This window comes from Hipposideros armiger, unplaced genomic scaffold, assembly GCF_001890085.2.
Source record: "Hipposideros armiger isolate ML-2016 unplaced genomic scaffold, ASM189008v1 scaffold_195, whole genome shotgun sequence".
Lineage (NCBI taxonomy): Eukaryota > Metazoa > Chordata > Mammalia > Chiroptera > Hipposideridae > Hipposideros > Hipposideros armiger.
Genome location: NW_017731545.1, coordinates 1126230 through 1147248, shown reverse-complemented (window position 1 = coordinate 1147248; position 21019 = coordinate 1126230). Strand labels below are relative to the sequence as shown.

Sequence of the window (21019 nt, the reverse complement as noted above, 5' to 3'; positions counted from 1 at the left end):
TGAACACTGGGCAGTGAAGACAGAGATGTGGACAAGGGAGTCCCTACCACTGGACAGAGCAGGCCTAAGGCAGATGGCCAGGGACCTCCCGGTGGCCCATACATCCTTTTTGCCACCTTGGGAACCCCAAGATGGCCCAGATAGAGACTGCCCTAACAGCTCCACAGAGGAAGAAGTCCCTTCTGTGCACACAGAGTCAACACCCGAGTTTCCTGTGAGGCTCCTCGGGGCACGTCTAGGTTTTAGAACATGAAGAAGGACATCAGAAACATTCTCATTCATATTTTGTTCCTAGGTTGGTCCATGGATGGGTCTGAGTTGCTGGACCAGTTAGGAGTACATCTTCCAAACAGACTCACCTAGCAGAAATTTGCCTTGTGAGAGAATCTGGTACTTATACCACTTTATACACAAATATATAGAAATATCTTCCTACCAGAAGAGAGGAATTACATTAAAAATGTGTAAAGAAGGCATGAAGCTTACGAAGAATAACTTTCCCCAAAGCTGGCAAGGTGCACACACAGTATTTATTTCTGCTGTGGAGGTTGATTTATTAAAAAAAGACCCATTTTTTGAGAAAGAATTTCAAATATTGATTATGTAAAGCTTCTTTTACTGGAAGAGAACACGTGTAGTTTGGTTATAATCTCAAAGATTTAGCTATCAACATGTGGGATAATTAGCAAAATTTCACAAAATACTTATAAATCATGAACAAATCATGTTTCTAGAAAATTATTCACAGGCTTCTTCCCCCAATTGGGGCAGGATCCATGAGTTTACAGGGTGTAAGTTTCCTCACAGGCAGGAAACACTGCTTTCAGTGTCTCAATGTTATAGCAGATTGGTGATAAAGCAAGTCCTAAGACAAGGAAGTGTCTTTTCTTGGGATGTTCATTGTTGACAAAGTTACACAGGTGATGGATTTCCACACTACTCGGGAACCCATACATGAAGAATAGTCAGAAGGAATAGAAATCTTTAAGTGCAATCCCAGGATTTAGGGTTTGTGAAATTGACAAAACCAGAAAGATCCAGGGGAAAATTAAATCTACAGTGTTTGGAAAGTTTAACCAGAAATGGCTGTTTGATTTCCACAAAGCTCATACAAAAGAGGGAAGTGTTTGCATGGGGGGAAAAAAAAAAAGAAATGAAGAAGGGGAAAAAAAAAAAGAAAAGACAAGAAAAAGAGAAGCAAGCTTTGATATCTAAGATGGTTCTGGGAGATCTGCAGAACCATGGTGCCTGAGGACCAGTACCCAACTGAGGTTGAATGTCACAGGCTTTATGGGGACCTCACAGGAAAAGCACACTAATGGGGCCTCAGCCGAATGGGGAAGTTTGAGTGTGGGTGCAAATGCTGATTCATCAGGTTTCAGAATATGATTTGAAAGGCCTGGGCTCTGTGGTTGAGATCTGAAATTACAGCCAGTTAATCACATGAAAGGGCAGTCCCATGTCCCTCTCCCTGAGGCATCCTGGGATACACCTCTGGGACCCTCCCCTCACTGAAGGAGGCAGACACAGCTCTTCAGGGGCCTAGAGACAGCTAGATAATGTTCAGTCCCCCACACCCCCTCCTTGATGTCCTTCCCCAGGCCTGGGGTGTTCCTCAGGGTACCTGGAACCCCTGCCCAAATGGCCCTGAGCCTTTCTCTGTGGCCTGCCTGGGTCTTTCTCACCTGACTGGAGAGCAGATCACTTTAGTTCCCCTCTGGCCATGCCTGACCCTATACCTTATGCAAAAAGGGATGGCGCGATTTGGAATACGTTCCCACCACTTCCAGCTCGGCAGCTGAGCCACCTCGTGGTGCCTCCCAGGTGAGGATGCCCCCTCCCCAACCCTCTACACCTTCCACGTCCTTAGCTTCTGCTCAATCCAGACATCCTGGACTCTCCAGTCTCTACATTTTTTATCACGGGTTTCCAATTCCAGTCTGGAATTGCTTTTCTCCCTTTTTAGGAAAACGCCTACCCATTCTGCAAGTCCAGCTCAACTGAACCTCCCAACACTGGACTGTGACCTCTCTGCACTTCCACAGCACACAGCACAGGCCATGGCCAGCATTTTATAGGGGGTAGGAGCTGTCTATAAGTGGCCCTCCCCACAGGACAGTGGGTGCCTGCAGGTCGCAACTCTATCTCAGGCTTCTAGAAGGGTCTAGCCCAGTGCTCCCATATTGCAGGGGCTCAGAAATGCTCTCTAGATGGAGGAATGCAGGAAACATGTACTTAGCTCCTTGCAGCTTTAAGTCCTCCATTCATCTGTTTCCTGCTGGCCACCAAAATGCCACTGGCCATCAAAATGTCACAGGTTAGCTCTGGCAGCATTTCTTCTTACAGCCCGTGATGTTCACCTAACAATTCCTGAGCATGCTAAATGTGGTGGGCACCATGGTAGTGAAAGGGATAAAAAGGATCGCTCATTTCTGCACTGACCTTCACTGAACTGTGCAGCTTTTCTTGTTCAATGCGCCGGACACAGTACAAAGGGGTTTTTGTGAGGCTCATGTTCTACTGGGGGGCTTATATTCTTGTGGAAAGGATAATGTAATATATGGTCCTTGACCTTGGGGAGGGCACTGGCAGGTCCATCCTAACATACGCCTCTGCCATACAGAAGAGATGCCCTTCTCTTCGTTTGAGCGCAGCTAAGCCTGCACCACAGGCATGTATGTGGATGCCCTAGGCAGGAGGTTCAAGCTTCTCTGCCCAGGCCTCTTCCCTCTAAGAGATGGATCTGGGTAGAAGGCTTACACAGGCCCTGGCAGTAAGAATGCGCTGCTTGGTTGGAGAAGTCTGAAGTTCCATATGCCTGGAGCGTAGTCTTGAAGGGGAGGATGCTTACCTTGACCCCGGGACTCCTTGCCCTGTGGTTTCTAGAATGCAGGGCCCAGGAAAGGGGCTAACTGTGGTANCTACCCATTCTGCAAGTCCAGCTCAACTGAACCTCCCAACACTGGACTGTGACCTCTCTGCACTTCCACAGCACACAGCACAGGCCATGGCCAGCATTTTATAGGGGGTAGGAGCTGTCTATAAGTGGCCCTCCCCACAGGACAGTGGGTGCCTGCAGGTCGCAACTCTATCTCAGGCTTCTAGAAGGGTCTAGCCCAGTGCTCCCATATTGCAGGGGCTCAGAAATGCTCTCTAGATGGAGGAATGCAGGAAACATGTACTTAGCTCCTTGCAGCTTTAAGTCCTCCATTCATCTGTTTCCTGCTGGCCACCAAAATGCCACTGGCCATCAAAATGTCACAGGTTAGCTCTGGCAGCATTTCTTCTTACAGCCCGTGATGTTCACCTAACAATTCCTGAGCATGCTAAATGTGGTGGGCACCATGGTAGTGAAAGGGATAAAAAGGATCGCTCATTTCTGCACTGACCTTCACTGAACTGTGCAGCTTTTCTTGTTCAATGCGCCGGACACAGTACAAAGGGGTTTTTGTGAGGCTCATGTTCTACTGGGGGGCTTATATTCTTGTGGAAAGGATAATGTAATATATGGTCCTTGACCTTGGGGAGGGCACTGGCAGGTCCATCCTAACATACGCCTCTGCCATACAGAAGAGATGCCCTTCTCTTCGTTTGAGCGCAGCTAAGCCTGCACCACAGGCATGTATGTGGATGCCCTAGGCAGGAGGTTCAAGCTTCTCTGCCCAGGCCTCTTCCCTCTAAGAGATGGATCTGGGTAGAAGGCTTACACAGGCCCTGGCAGTAAGAATGCGCTGCTTGGTTGGAGAAGTCTGAAGTTCCATATGCCTGGAGCGTAGTCTTGAAGGGGAGGATGCTTACCTTGACCCCGGGACTCCTTGCCCTGTGGTTTCTAGAATGCAGGGCCCAGGAAAGGGGCTAACTGTGGTACTGGATACCAATGGTCACAAAGTGCTAAGCTGCAGGTTTCTGTCCACTCTAGGGAAGTGTCTAAGGGGAGGATTATCCACTTTTGTCCGTTTTGCCTTCATGCCCCCCCGGGAATGCACTATCACAGAGAGCAGAGGCTTTACAGGTACCCTTGGCTCATGAAGAGACGGTAAACACAACCTACTCAGCCTTCAGCTGGAGTCGGAGGATGTGTGAGAGAGAGGAGGTGAGAGAAAGGGCCCCGCCAGCTGCAGGAGATGGGACAGCCTTGGGAGGATGGAGTTCACACTGTTTGTGCTGAGAGTAGAAATCTCATCTCTCAGATGTCAGGGCATCAGGGTGCTGATGGCTACCAGGGACTTCTGGATCTGACTCAGTACCTGGGTCTCCTCAGCCTTGCGACACGGGAGCCTGCTTGGTGCCGAAGGCGGCAGCTGGCATCTGTACTAATTGCTCTGTGCATTCGCTCTCCTAAAGGGCAGGGAAGATTGCAAATAGTCTACTTTGCCATTTGGTATTTTTAGAGAATGTCTTTCTTAACAAAAAAAAATTTTTTTCCCCAGGGGGAGGGTTCTGGGAGGGTTGGGTAAGTGAGGAAAGACTTGGAAGAGTTGATTGCTATCGTTGTGAAGAGACTCAGGCTTAGGGCAGCTTATGGGCCCAGAGAGGTTAAATATGTTGTCAGAAGCCACACACAAAGCAAGGACAGCAGAACTGGGCTCCAACCCCACGTGAGGTCTGACTCCAGAGCCCAGGGTGTGCCTGCTGACCTTCTCCAGGTGTGGATTGAAAATTAAGGTCTTGTGTCCCCTCCCTTTGAGTCACTGGGGGCTTGTTACTGCAATAGAGTCTGGTGGAAAAGATGTCTGTGACTTCTGAGGCCGAAGCATTAAAGGCCATGGGGCTTCCTCCTTGTTCATTGTAACCTTCCCTCTCCAAGCCCAGGGCTGTTATGCGGAGCCATGCTGGAGCGGCCACATAGAGGTGAGTTGGTTAACAGTCCCAGCTGAGCTGGTCCTTTGGCCACTCCAGCCTGGACACCAGTCATGGGTGTGGAAAGCCCTTTTGGAAGGGGTCCTCCAGCACCACTAGCTCCAGCCCCAGACATCAGTGTCACTGCCAGCCATCCAAACTGACCCACCTGAGACCTGGAACCTGTGGTACAGCATTCCCTCTGTGCTCCTCCTCAACTACTGACCCACAGAACTCACAAGCAACAGAAAATGGTTATTGGGTATGGTACTAAGTTTAGAGAATTTGTTTCACAGTAATAAATAACCAGAAGGAATTAAGAGCACCCCAGGGTAGGGTGGATGCCATGGAGACGGGAGAGCACAGTGATATACCTAGTCCAGACTCTGGCCTGGGTCTTTCTGATCCTGCAGTCATGCCTGAGATATATCTTCACACATACACTGTCCCTAAACTCTCCAAATGGGGACAAGGGAAGTCAAAGGCCTTTAATGCACTGCGTCTGCAGAGGAAGTGCTAGAGCAGTGATGGATATTCAGAGCCAGAACAAATTTTTATTGATCACCTACTATGTGCCAGACGCTATGTCAATTGCCATTACACTTAATCCACTAATTCAACAAACACTTTGTCCCTGCCATGTGCCAGGAGTAGGTCGGGAAATTAAGCCATGTACAAAACAAAGTCCTTGTTCTCCTGGGGATTACACATGAGTGAGGTGGGGATGACAATAAGCACATAATTATATAATACTATGTCAGGTAGTGATCAGTGGTATGGAGAAAAATGAAGCCAGGTAAGGGAAATAGACAGTGGCATTTTATTTTATTTTTATTTATTTTTATTTATTTATTTTTAGCTGAGCCATCCTGCCACCTTTTGGCAGCTCAGCTAGGGCTGGGCATCGAACCGCTGTTGCTCAGAGCTCAAACTCTTGAGCGAGCTCTTAACCAACTGAGCCACTTGGCCGGCCCCCTGGACAGCTTTTTGCTGGAGTTTTTTTTTGGTTTTTATTAGCTAGGCCATCCTGCCACCTGTTGGCAGCTCAGCGGCAACTCAGTTCAGGCCGGGCATCGAACCGCTGTTGCTCAGAGCTCAAACTCTTGAGCGAGCTCTTAACCAACTGAGCCACTTGGCCGGCCCCGACAGTGGCATTTTAGAAAGGCTGGTTAGGAAAAGGTTCCCCAAGAGGGTGACATTTGGAGAGAGAGAGAGAGAGAGAGAGAGAGAGAGAGAGAGAGAGAGAGGTTAAATAGCAGAGAACAAGACTGTTTGACCTCGGAGCATATGCTATGGGCACTGACTGATATCACGGAAAGAATACACACAGATACCTGCCAGCTTACAAACCTGTGTCCTCTTAAAGAGGGTACATTTAGAGATTGCCTCCCACAGGGCTCAGAGGACCCCCTCCTGGTGTGTGCACAGGAGGGAGGGAAGACGCCTCTGTGGGCACAGCACTGTCCACCCATCACCGGCCAAGCCTTCCCTCCGGACCCTCCAGCAAAGCCACACGAGGGGCACTTACACAGAGCACATGGAGAACCACTGCTCCCTGTCTTCTGTCCTCGTTGGTGAAGATGTCATCAGGGAATTCATGCAGGGCTAAAGAACAGACACAGAAAACCAGTTCAGTATAGATGACAGCATTTCCCATGCTGGGGGGTCTGGGGTGGTGTTGTCATTTCTTGTTTCCATAGAGGGTTTAAGAACTTGAATGAGAAAAAATTACATCTTTATAGCTCTAACTGGAGTGTAGTGTTTCCTTCAGGTAAGGAAGAAGGCAACAAACTACAGTAGTGTTGGAAACCCCTGGGACTCTGCCTCCAAAAGACATTTTCATGATCCATTATATATGATACTATATTTACATCACATCATTATTAGAGTGATTTTTAGATTGTCACTTGTGACTTAAAGTATTAATGAGGAAATATATGAACTACTATCCACCCCTGCACTGACAAAGTCAAGTGAGTCCCTGGAACCAGAGAAGGGCCTGGACAGAGTCACAGGTGCCCGAAGAAGCCATCGACATGTCTGGTGTGGTGATGCCTGGTGTCTGCTACAGCCTGTGTACCCATCCCTGTGATCTTCCAAGTGTAGGAACTGGAAGAAGAGTAGAGATGCAAGGTGTCTTTATAATTATAAGCATGAGACCATAATGTGCTCATTCATAACTGGAGTCAGCACACAGCAGTGGGCGTGGGATGAAGGTGGAAGAAGGGATGCCCCGTGCCTAGGTTTAATGGTCCAGATAAACTGCTATTGGGAGTTGCATTCTGAATCTAGTTTGTTAGGGCCAAAATTTTAAGATTTCTACCATAGTTAGCTTCATTGTATGTGTTCTTATATTAAGCATAGATTCTACCATGTTAGAAACTTCTATGGCTCATTTGTGAATGACATTACCAGCTGACCCTTGCTGCAGAGAATGTGACTCAAGAACAGCCCTCACTGGGGACCCACTGGGTAGCAGTTTCATTTGGGAGAGGCCTCTAGTGCTTATCATTGATCTCATCAGCCCCTACTTATGTGCTATATACATATTCTATTAATACACACATTGCTGTTTTCACAAAGGGTTGCTTTGCGGTGGTTTTAAAGCAGTTGGTATGATTGTGTTTAATCTTCCTCAGGAAGGGGTCAGCCTGGGATCAAGGAAAGGGTCCTCAATGGGGCATCTGTAAATGTGGGGCTCAATGCCAGTACTCCCAGGGTATGGTCTTTGGGGGCATGTATATTCATCTCTCAGGGCCTCAGTTTGCCTATTGGCCATCTGAAAAATGACCTGAGGTTCCTCCTCACTGCTCCCTCTAGCCTAAGCACAGAGTATGGTTAATGCACAAAGCAGATACCTAGTAAGTGTCAGCAGGACAAAAAACTCGGAAGGGAGCAGACCCTGAACCCTGATCAAGGAGATGGAGTAAGTCCGCCTTGCCCAGGTGACCCAATGGTTCAGGAAAGCAGCTTCCAGCAGCAGCAGAGCTTGCTTCCCCGAGGCTGAGCAAGCTCCCCACCTGGCCGGCCCAGATTCTGGTGCCGCCAACATGCTGAGGAAATGGTGTTTTCACCATTGCAGCTGTGCAAGAAAAGTCTATGGAGACAGGGTGGCATGCTGGGCTGTAAGGCTCTGCCCAGTGCTTCTTGGCCTTAGTTTCTTTCTTTAAAACAAGGTGGAGCTTCTAGTGCCTCCTGCAGGCTGGTGGTGCTGATGACATCCCAGTTGCCCTCCACGTGAGTGTGCTTCCTCACACCCAAATCCAAACAAACCAGGGCATTTTCTTGGTTAATGTGTGAGCTAGGATGCTTGCCCATCTTTCGGAAGCTAACATTTTCCTTGGGTTGTTGACTGGACTTTGCATAAGGGCCCAAGTAGAAAATCAGGCCCTGGTTCAGATTCCACCTATACCACTCATGGGTTGTCCTTTCCCCTCTCAGAACCCATGTCTTTCATCTGTAGGATGGGTGTGTGAATCCCATCCTTGCTGGGAAGAGTGCAGCGTATGTGAAACACCCCCTGCCATGCTTCCTGGGCTATGTATTGCTATTCTTCATAAATATAACAATGATGGGATGTTGGCGTGGCATGGGGTGAAAGGCACATTCCTTTCTGGTCTCAGGGTTGAAATCTGCCTATCGCCAATTCCTGCCTGCCTCACATTAGAGTCTATTTAGTTCAAGACAGCTGGACAATGCATGTGCCTCTAGGTAAGTGCTTCCCATGATCAGGCTGTTAGGGCCACATGGCCCACGTGACAGGCTGGGAACAGCTACACATCCGGCTGAGGGTGTGTACCTTCAAAATTCTCAGTCTCTTTCTGCTCCTCTTTGTCTCCCCTGAGTTTTCCTTTCAGTACATCTTGCCAGCCCTGGGGACCAGCAAAGGCAAGCAGTACTGTTCCCATAGAAACCACATAGCCTGAACTGAGTGGATTCCCCTTACCAAGGCAACAGCAATCAGCAGCCCTGCTCCTCTCTCCTGGCTGCTTTCCTGCGGCCTGAGTTTGATAAGTCTAAATGGAGGTTTGCTGGGGGATGGAGAGTGTTTTCTGTTTTGTTTGAAAAAAAAAAGCTGCAGCATGGACATTCATGGCATCTTTAGATCTTTAGACATAGTAATTTCATACTGATCAAATGGAGCAGCCCACGGTAAAGATCAATGCTTCTTAAAGCCTAGCTCCCTTAGCATGGAGCAGAAGGAATCTGAGCCTCAGCAATTGTCAGGATGCTGACCTCTCATCCCAGGGGTCTTTCATACCAAAATACCTAGTGCCCTTGATTGATTGGCCTCATGGGGATTGCCCCAAGAATCTGGGGTGCTGACACTGCCCAGCTCCTCCTCTGTAGTGATGGGTGACTCCAGTTTTGTTTCAGACACTTTTATCTGTCCTGGTGATCCACCTCCTCCCATAAAGCCTGCTGCTCCCTCTCCCCCTGCATGAATTTTGGGAAAACCCTGCCAGCCAGGTGTGGTACTAGCCTCCCATGGAATCTTCCTGGCTCTTTTTGTGGCCGTCTTGTACTGTGCGAGTACCCAACAGATGATATTCCAACCAAACTGCAGTCATTCATTGTGTGTGTGTGTGTACCTTCAACACAACTATACTGAGAGTTCCCTGAGGACAAGAACTCGGCCATTTTTCTCTCTATGGCCAGTGCCCACCAGGCCAGGGTCCATGAAAGGGAATGATAAATACCAAGTGAATACAAGTGTGAATGAATTCAGACGGCCTTCCTCCCAGGAGATGGTTTTTGTATAAACACAAGACAGAATTACTAGCTGAGAAATGGCATTGGGAGGGACACTCCAGTAAACTTCCTAACAACTGGGTTCCAACTTGGGTGGCCACTTGAGCTGTTCACAAATATCCCATTTCTCCTTGTTTCTGAGACCTGAAGGAGTACACTTCTGGGTCCCCTTCAAGGTTAGGTGGGGTCAGGCAGCTTGCTTTGGTTAATGAAATGTGAGCAAAATGACACGTGTCAGATTCCCAGGCAGACTTTAAAAGCCAGTGCCTGATCCATTGTCTAGAATGTTCTTGTCTAAGCATTCATGGAAACATATGTCGGCATGAATCTTCCATCAGCTGGGATCCCCAAGTGTCTGATACAAGAATCCCACCCCCCGATACTCACATTTTGTACCTGTAGTGTAAGTAAAAATGAACATTTTTGTTCTTCTTAGCCTCTGAGATTTGGGGGCTGTTTGTTACCCAGCATATTTGAACCCACCCTGAGTAATGCAGTAGCTAATACGGTCCTCAGCATTGCGAAAGAATTTTGCATGAGACCTTGCTTTGTGGCAATTTTTGGTTCCTTCTGTCTTCTCCACAAGACTGGTGGTTAGGGTTGGAGGAAATTTATTTTCCTCTGTATACCCAGGGCCTAGGTAAGTGCCCAGCATGGAAGAGTCACTTAATGAGTATTTGTTGATCAGATGTACACATTTATCATAACTGAAGGCCCATGAAAAATATTATCCACAAAAAAATCTGTGTGAAAGCAGATAGAGTCACAATTTAGTTTTCTAAATATTTCGTCTCTGGAAACGTTTCAGAGACATTTCAATGCCTTCCTCTTATGTTCAGTGAGGTTCAGCAAGCCATAGGAATGCAAGAGGGAGACTGTCTGGCAATGAGAGGGTTCAGGGTATCCTGAGAGGTTGTCTTGTTCTAAGGACTATGTCTCTTAACATTGGAAAAGTTATTAACAAATCAACAACGTACAAAATAATACATACTTATTCAGCTCTTACTATGCACTGAGTACTATACTAGTTACAGAAAGAACAGGATGGACAGTCCTAATTCCAAAGATGTACAAGCTGAGTGGATAACAAGTTAGGGTGGGGGCAAGGGAGCCCTCAACCCTCTTTGAGATCATCCCAATAATTTACATATCCTGAATTTAGGAATGGAACTCATCTTTATTGAGTGCTGTAAACATATATTTATCTCTTTTTCATTGCTTCTATGTGATAGGGCGCATTATCCCCAATTTACACATAAGTAAACCAAGGCCCAAAGAAGACAAGTAACCAGTCCAAGTTCACATAAATGTTAGTGGAGGAGCTGAGATAATAATTGGGGTTGACTTTCTAGCATGTCGATTCCTTTGTATTAGAAGGGGCAAACTGTTCACCACCCAGAGTCAGTTCTCTTTCCATCACCATATATTTGAACACACAATGTAATATATAGATGACATATTACAGAATTGTACTCCTGAAATCTATGTAACTTTGCTAAAAGCTGTCACTCCAATAAACTGTAATTTAAAAAAAAATAAAAAAGAAAGGGCAAATTGTTATTTTCCCATGACTTTTAAAGGCACAAGTCCTTCTCTTTAAAAGTTCCAGATTCAAATGGATTGAAGTATGAATGAAAACAAGGTCATAAACAGCATCTCTGTAAAAAAGGATGCAACCATAGGCCATGGTAATCAGCCCTTAAGACAGGGCTCATCAAACTATCAATCAAAAAATATTACCAACCAAATTTGCTAAGAAAGTTTGCTTCAGCCAAATGCTTATGCAGTGACATTTGCTTACCACAAGCAGCCAGGGTTTTATAAGAGCATGAAAAACCTGGGTTTGAAGCCCTCCTTCACCACTCATGAGATCTGTGGCCTTGGGGAAATTCCTTAACCTCTTTCAGTCTTAGTTTCTTAATGTGTAAAATGGGAGAATGAAAACAATACCAGTTTATGTGGTTATTATGAGGATTAACTGTGATGATACTTATGAAATATGTAGTACATAGAGTCAGGTAAATAATTATCAAATGCTAGTTCCTTTAACTTTATTAAATAATGGAGAGGGAGAGATATGGACAAGGGTTGTTTCCTTTGTCCATTAATGTCCTGCCCACATTCCTGGAGTCCCATCACTTTCATGCTAAGCAACTGCTAGCACTTGTATCTCCAAAGCTGAGAAAGACTGCTCTGTCCAGATATTCAGGTTGGATATGCTGAAGAATTAATACAGCTCTTTCCCCCAGGAGAAGCCTTCAACCAAAGTCTAATGGATAGTGGGTGTATAAATACCCCAGCTCCCTCCCTGTTTGGGTGAGATAACTCCTAGAAGTGTTTTGCACAGTTTGCTAGAGTTCTCAGCAGGTTTATACTCTAGCTGCCCACTGTGACAACTAGCTTTGTAACTCTCCTTTGACTGGCTGCCTTCCCTTCCCTGTCTGGACTCCCCTATATGCATCATCTCCCAAATAAACTTGTACTTGAGTCTGTCTCAGAGCCTACTTCTGATGAACCCATATTTAGACAAGGGGCACTAGGAATTTTGCAATTTTGCATCCCTCCATTGCAACAAATGTTAGATTTTCCAGCAAAGGACTTATTCATATTCAGGTGAATTCCCAACTCCTCCCCAATTTCCATGCACTTATAGAGAAATGATGCAGCCTGCTTTGTCAATGGAAGAATAGAATCACCTCACTCCTGAATGCAGGTTGGGAGACCATTTATGCCCCTTTTCCATGGTGCTAAAGTTGATCAAACACCCATGAGAAGTTCCTTGATTTCCACTTCAGAGCTATTTTTCTCATGTCCATATTGGCAGAAGAGTTTAAACAATCATCCCACAAGTTTTTCTCCTGGGAGGGAACAGACATTCTTTGCAACTAAAGAACCCCAATAATTAGTTACATAGACTTTTGGCCTGGAAGGGCACTACAATATAATTTGATGACCTAGAAACAAATTTCTTTATCAATGATAAAGACCTATGGCATCAACACTGCTCATGGCTCCGAGCCAGCAGCTACTGTAGAAAATACAGTGATTCCATGAATAATGTAGTGGTCTCAGGCCACAAACATGGCAGGAGATAGAAGGAGGCCTATTTGCAGGGGCAAGAGCCTACAACTTGCATTTGTTGCTCATGTGGGATTACCATGGCTGTGTCAATAATTAATTCTAATTAAAGAAAATAAAATATTTATGGTAAGTAGCTCTGAGGTATTCAGACTTTATGCCATTCTTGGACTGCTCTGTTCCTCAAAATGTCCCTTGGTGCCAACATCAGAAACAGAAAGTTTAGATGGATAAACTTGGATCTGACTCAGGTGCTACATCTGTTATTCTCTCAAGTCTTATTGATCCGGGTAAATTCAGACCAACAAGTGGATGTATGCAGAAACCCACTAAATAGCTCCTTAAGAGGACACTCAATGGCTAGAAGGAATGCCCATTCCTCCTCAGCACCCTTGGAGAGGATGAGGCTATATGAAAAACTTTCTTGGCAAAAATGCAATTAAAATAGTTCCTTTTGAATGTAGTAATTCCCTATAGGAATCTATATTGAAAATGTTCACTCTTTATGTATTTATTTTATAGAAGATGAAGTATGCATGATAAATGACTAGAACTTTCAAAATCAGTAATTTTAAAAAAATGTTAACTCATCAAATTTCAGTGCTAGAAGTAACCTTTAGTATTGGTCTACAGATTTCCATCTGTAACAGGAGTATTTGGTGGGAGGCACAGTTAAAATTGTCCTTCTGCTTCCCCTTTTAAAATCTATTCTTTCTCTTTCTCCATAATGTTATTCAGACCATCAAGTTCAGGGATAGAAAATAGATCTCATTTCATATGATCATCAGTTGAGTGGTAATGACTGACTATTAGCCTGAGCCTTGGATGGGGCTCAGTGTAGTAGAGCATTTTAACAATATCTGCCATAGTTATGGGAATGGGAATGGGGGCATGTGTGCTTGTTATTTCCCTACACTGAAGCTTTGCTGACAAAGTTCTAAAATGAAAAAATAACTGGTACTTCTTGTGCCTGGTAATGGTGATTCCTGCCATAATTTCTTTTGATCTGTACCTCTCTTAGAGTATAATCCATTAAAGGGGGGGTGGTGATTAAAATTATTTCAATATGTTTTCCATATATTGAATATATCAATGGTGGTTACCCATTGATAAAAGATTAGCTTGAAATTTGGTCTATAATAATTAAATAAATATCTAAGAAAACTCACAACTAGTTATAGGAAGAGCTGCAAATAAATAAACTATTGGATAACTCAGTTGACAAAACTCAAGCTATGCTTACTCCTCAATTCAGTACTTGGCACTCTCTGGCCTCTCTTTAAGGGAAAAATAAAGATGTCACCTATAGGGAATCATTTTCCCTTTTACGTTACCACATATTAGGTATCTTTTGACCATTTACCTATAGTTTTGGGTGAAAGCACTCAAGATTCTTCTAAATACATTTGCAACTCTTAAGGGAAAATTTGAACTCAAGGCTTTTTTGTTGGGCTACTAAGTTTGTGCACCCAAAGTCTAAATTCAAAATATCATGGATATGTCTCTAGGAAAACATCTGTCACTTAATATAAATAAAAATTAAGAGAAGAGTATAATTAATCCAAAACAAAAAGTAATTCTTATATTCATTTTTCCCCATATTTCTTGGCTTATCATTGGGCCCTAACAATGACACATTATAGCTTTGAAAGAGACAGACTAAATGCCTTTTGCCTCCACAATGTGCTTTGGTCTCCAATTAGTGATGGACCAAGAGTAGGAACTGATGACAAAGAAGATATCTTAAGAAGGCCATATGCTGTCTTGTAATTAGCAGAGCAAGATGGGTTACAGTTTGTACCAGGCCAGATCAAAGCAAGGGGATTTAGAATCTACTTAATATGTGCCTAGCAAGTTTTTATTGTACATTTGACTCTTTGTATGATGTGCTGAAGAGACTCTGGACTGTTGAGTTTTGTTTGAGTCATCTCTGTGGTGGTTTTAGGCTTTTTCTAACAAAAGTCTGTTTTGATGATGCTCTTGGTCCTGGGATGTTGTTTTTGCAAGATTTCAATGTAAAGTTTGAGCTGTTTATCAAGCTCCTTTAATTTCAGGACTTGACCTCCAAACTCTCCCTACTCAGAAATTTCAGCCTCTTGGCTGTTGTTTCCCATGGACTGCTTAAAGTTGCCCCCAAAGCATGCAGTTTTGGTGTCAGTCAAGTATTTAAGGGGAATTTTTATGCATGTTTTAAGGGTTCCTTCTCTGTGATTCCTTCCTTTCTGGGATGTCCCCCAATTTCCACCTGCTCCGGGAGCTCCAAACTCTAATCTCTGATCCCCCAGCCCAATAAGATTACTGCTTTCTGTTTGAGCTCAATCCACCATGCACTGCACATGCTGGAGAGTTTCATTAGGGGAAAAGCCAACTGGTATGGCTCTCACACAGTGTGGTTTCCTTATTTCAAGGTCCATATACCTTCCAGCCTTTGCTTACCTTATTCACTTTCCACAACTTTTAAACAATTGTTTTTCTTTGGTTTATCCAGAGTCCTACAGAATTGTTCCTACAGGGGCATTAATTTAATACAAGCTACTCCACTATGACTGGAAATGATAAGTCCAGAATATATTCTAGATCATCACCTGCTGCAGAAAATTTGTAGTAAACTAAATTCACATTAAAGGTTGCCAAAACTTGCTAAGCCACATTAAATCCTCCATGGAACTAATGCTGCCTGAAATAACTGTGTGACCAAGTGGTAAATAACAACCTGGGGAAAGTGAAGGTCACTGGGATGTGCTGGCAAGGTATGATGGAAGAGTTCGGAGGTAATCTAATGTCATACTAATTTATATGGATAAACCAAGGATTGGACAGAAAGAACACTCAATCTAGGAGATTACAGGAAGAGATGTTGCAGTGTTCCATAGCCCTCCACTATAACTATTTCAAGGTCAAGGCAATCCAAAGAAGCATCTGTGGCTGTTCTGATGTCGCTGACAGGTGATGCTCAAAGGCTCAGAGGCAAGAACATGTGTTAGGAGGCAAAATGGTATTGGAAACCAGTTACGCCAAAGGAGTGAAATTGTGTTCCACTTTCTTTTGGAGTCTGAAGGTTCTCTTACATGTTCCTGTAAGTGTCAGATTTTGACATCCCACATGAAGTTGGCAAATTGAAATTCACAGCAATAAAGGTAGGTGTTTAATAAATACTTTTCAAGTCCACACAAATTTGTGAAGCTTTAGAAATAGGAAAGAAAGGTAGGCAGCAAATAAAACTTTTGAATAAATCTGGCCACTACCTCAAGCACATAAATGTATTAACATTTAATATTTTAAAAAAGAAAGTGAAGGAAAATTCTGCTTAATTCTTGAATTAGTTGTGATCAAAATAATAAATACCACCACTTGCGTTCAAAGTAAAAGGAAAAGCCGACAGGGAGGAGGAGAGAAAGGTTTCACTTTGTTCTTGTGTCAGAACTCCATCAAATTCCCAATTAAAAGTCAATGACCTCTTGCCCACCCCCCTCAGAATATTTTTTGTGTCACTGCTGTGCTGGCTAGCTCATGTCTTTCTATATGCTTATATTTCATTGCATGGTTGACTGGAGTTGCAAACACATTAGAAGAAATCAACATGATTTTGAGAAAAAAAATTGCAGAGGCCATGGCAGCAACATAAACTTTGTAATGTGATAACTTTGGTCATCATATCACACAGGCCAGATGCAAATGTATGTATTTACTGTCATAAGCCAGGACAAATTTTGGGTCCACTTGAATAAAAGGCTGATCAAATAAAATGAAGATCATTCCCCACTCCCACCATCCAAGGACTGGTTTCACATGTCCTTCAAGACGCCAGCGTGCAGCTCACCTGGCACGCTGGACAGTGAGTTCCTACAGTGTGTGAGGTAAAATGACTTAGCAGACTTTCAAAGGGTGGAAAAGAAGTTCACAGGATTACTTCCTTGATCTTTTCTCACATAGACATTGAATTGCAGTGCATTTCATATAGATCTATAGAGAAAATCTATTAAAATAATTTTCTCAAAACATGACCCTTTCAATGTTTGAGATATGTGGCATTTTGGAGGATAGGGATACAAATAACTTTATTATTCTATGAGAGACTATAATGTTTAAGTTTTCTTACATTGGTCAAATAAGTAGGATTAGACTGTCAAACTTATGTGCATAAAAATTCCAGTCTCTTAGGTAACACTAGGTGAGTAGCTAGGCAAAGAGGCTGCTTCTCAATCTGAAAATAGAAGATAGAAGCCACAAACCCCATGGAATCCTAGGCTGAGGAAACAAGGTCCAGCTGAATCGCTTCCAATAGGCTGCTTGTCAAGTGCCCACAGGAGGGAGGGCTGGCGAGAGCAGCGTTCTCTTTCCCTGAATCTAAGACACAGAAGCAAATCTGGTGGCTTATTCTCAGCGATTCAGACAAATGATTTTTTCCAAAGATACAGGGTTACTCTGAGAAAGATTCAAGGACCAAAGAGATTGATTACAGTTGCATCCTATAATGAAAGCAAGCTTTCCAGGGACACAGATGTGCACACAGATGTTTCCCCATCAATTTAACTTAAAGATGAACAGCACAGTTGCTACAAGTGCCAAGTTGTAACTCTGGCAGAGGAAACTAGAAAGTATACAACACAGCCTTGGCCTCTTGGGGTTTACAGCCCAGTTGGGGAAGCCGGATTTAAGTGCACAAATGCACAAAATAGAGGATGGCAGAAGGCAGGCTATAACCCAAGATATATATATATATATACACACACACACACACACATATATATATGTATATGTATATATATATATATGTATATATATATACATATACATATACATACACACAAACATATGTGTGTATGTATATATGTGCATACACAAAGGTATGTGCATATGTGTATACTGATGTTTGTATATTATACATATCAATTGCTGCATCATAACTATCTCAAAATATAGTGGTTTGAGACAATCATAACGTTTTTTTATGGTGTCTTACATTCCTGGGTCTGACTGGGCTCAGCTAGGTGGTCTTCACTCAGCTGCTAATGCAACTGCAATGACACAGTGGTTGGAACTGGAAACATAAAGGCTCACTCACTCACTCACTGCCTTTCTGGCATCTGTGCTGGGGAACCCCTAGCACTGGGTGGGGGCTGGAACTGCTGGGGCTCCTTGGCCCTTCTCTCTGTCTCAGTGTGGTTTCTCCTCCTGGTCTTTCCTCAGGGTCTTTTCAGCATGGGGACTTCTTACATGGTGGCTCAGAGATACAAGACACATTTTTCAATACAGAGATCCAGGAAGAAGTTGTACAGCCTTTTATGACCTAGCCTGGAATTCATGCAGGGAATTCCTACCATCTTCTCTGTTACTTGAGGTACTTACAGAGGTCTGGCCAATCTCAAGGGGGAGAGGGAGCAGACTCTTGATATTTGGTAGGGAAAAGACAGATTCTAGAAAAGCACATTGTCCTGGAGTTATTGCTGTGGCCATTTTGTAATATGCAATCTTCCACCATTTACCTCTACCTGAAATAACTATATTTATAACTACATTTATAACCAACCTATAGCTATTAATGGGGATCTATGAGTGGTATTTTGGAGTCAGGAAGAAAAGTATCAGCCTGAGCCAAAGCTGTGGATAAAGACAGCATGGGGTAAGAGGGACTTGAGTGGAGTCTTGAAAAAGGGAGGGCTTGCATGGCTATAGAGGAGGCATTTCAGGTAGAGAGGAAGCTGAGACAAAGGTGTGGAGGTGGGAAGGAATGGGGCTGTTCTGTGTTCTAATGAGGGGGGTACGTGCTCTTCAATATGGTTCTCCTTCAACAAACAGCCAAGCTTTCCAGTGGGAACAGCCAGAGCCATTAACAGGCTTCCCTTACGTGATCTTTCTAGTCCTCACGGTTACCCTGACAGCTCTGTGCTTTACAGAGGGGGAAATGGAGGCCCAGTTCACAAAGCAAGTGCAATCCTGGGGCCAGGTCTTCTAAGTCAAGTGCCCTTTTTTTTTACAGCACAGTAGCCTCTTGGGAATCCACATAAGTCAGGGCTTAGTTCACATTTTCCCCCAGGCTCAGAGAGATTAAATACTTGCTTATGCAAAACCCAGCTTTGTTTCTTCCAAAAGAAAATACTTCACACAGAATCTAAAAGACCATGTGGAATTGCATTGAATTTCATGACACATTAGAACCCAGAATGGAACCCACGACTAAAATTGGCCTATTCTCCTAATTAACCTCAGGCAAGAGAAACACGACCCTAGAATACATGGAGTCTGGGATTCTCCTCCACTGCAGGAACATTTTCCTAGCTCCTTCCACCCAAAAAGGGACTGGCTTGGAGTTCTTGCCTTATTTAAGTTCTGTCAACATCCACTTGCATGTTGATATCTGTCATAGGCTAAGAATGAGCTGGGTGTTGGCTCAGCTTCTCCTGAGATACAGCTGATGGAAAGCACGTGGGCATCTTTGCAGCAATTCTGTCAGTGCTCCAGGGCCTTATTTTATCATTTGTTCACTTTATGGCCATGGGATATACCTCAGTGTCTGCTTAGTATGTTGGGACCCACAAAGGTAAGGTGCAAAAGAGTTGGTGTCAGGGCTCCCGAAAGATCCCAACTTACAACAGAGTGAAGTTTAGACATCAGGGAAGAAGTGGCCGGTGTAGTTATTGCTCCTGTAAACTCCTCTGAAAGTTGCTAGAAGGAAGTGACACAGCCCTGTCCATGCTTCACCTGCCTCCCCTCGGATCCCTTTACCACCTTCCTTTTGACAACTCCAAGGTGATTCCACACCCAACAGCCAGCACCCAGGGCTCCCCTGAGCTAAAGCGCCAGCTGCAAGCCTCTGCTTGATGGCTGCGCCCTGATCCTCCTTCCTCCCTTCCGGTCCCACTGCTCACTTTCCTACCAGTCTTTCCAGGGAGCACTTTCAAAATCACTTTCACATGAACGCTCACGCCAGGCTCAGCTTCTGGGAACCCAAGCTAACCCAGGAACCACACAAACACTGCTTCTTCCACAAACATTCCCTTGATCATTCCAAAGGAATCCTGCCCTAAATCACCACTTAAATTGGGATCCAGACCACACGAGTGCGGGCTGGAGGGTGGGGGGTGGGCAGCAGCTTGTTCGCCACACCCCTGGGTATGGGTATGGCATTCCGTACTTTCCCTTCAAAAGACAGGGTCCCAAGTGAGCCACACACATCACTTGGCAGCCCGTCAATTCCTAAGGGGCCTGTCTGTGCTCAGTGAATGGGCACTTTTTGTATTAAGATTCTGGCATGCCTATGGGTCCTTGCTGAGCGTAGATGGGCTGGCTAGTGTTTGGTATGGAATGATGGAAGACTGGACTTACTCTGAGACATTGTTGGTGAGCAGGGATACGGGGCGGGGTTAAGGCAGGGAATGGAGAAGCCACAGAAACTGCCCGTGGCCAAAGTTTCCATTCCTAGTGCCAACTGATGGGAGCCAGGGGTGTTCCAGGGACACGTCTGACTTGTCTGAACTGAGAGGTGGCAGGGAGATCATCCACTTTCAGTGTGTTCACTGGTCTTGAACATATTCTAGACATTTCTATACTCTCCTGTCACATCTTTTTTAAAAATCATGTCTTTACCAGGAAGCTCTTATCCAAATGGCCAAACTGAATTGAATTTGTGGTTATGTTTTGGTTTGTTGGAAGCAGGAACAGGCTCAGGTGGCAACAGAAAACCCGGCCTCAAATCTGGGGTGTTGTGGAGGAAATGGATATCCCAATCTCACGGTGTGAAAGAAAATGATAGCTTGGGCTTGGGAGTAGAAACGATTGTATTTTTGGTGACCATTTCCAAATAACAGAAAGTCAAGTGCATGAGAAAAGACAAGAAACACAGGTCATGGTCAGGGTAAGACTAGGCATATACAAGGGAATAAAGTCTTGAAAATACCTTGTACACAAAAGGTATGCACCACACACAGTTTGGCCATCCTTACCTTTCCTGGAGGGAAACTACACTGCCAGAAAATGAATAAAATTGGCTTTTTTATGCCCTTATTTTTAACAAGCCTGGCTGAATAGCTGAGTGGTTATGTCTGTGGCTGGAGGTGCTGTGTACAAGGTAAGGTGAGAGTATCTGACCATTAGCTTATGTATCCATCTCCCTCCCATCCCTCTATAAAACATGTCTAAAATCTGCTAAGGTACAGTGGATTGGAGAGGAAAGTGAAACTCTCACAGACATATGAACGGTGCTTCCTCTTAAAGGTGACAGGAGCTTGTAGCTTTATCACACCCAGTCTTGTGTGAAGTTGAGAGGACAGCAGGGTGACTGTGTACCCCTGTAGTGGACACTGCTGGTGCCTGCCTAGATCCCCTTCGCTGGGTTGGTGCACCCACCTCC

General features: G+C 44.5%; 1 protein-coding gene across 1 annotated transcript in view; it reads right to left on the bottom strand.

The window, feature by feature from the left end:
- SLC24A3 (solute carrier family 24 member 3) overlaps positions 1–21019 on the bottom strand; it is a 501111-nt gene that overhangs the window by 206947 nt on the left and 273145 nt on the right. The window contains exon 3 of the mRNA XM_019653117.1: positions 6368–6444. Within this exon, the coding sequence (XP_019508662.1) occupies positions 6368–6444 (77 nt within the window). The remainder of the gene's footprint in view (positions 1–6367; positions 6445–21019) is intronic.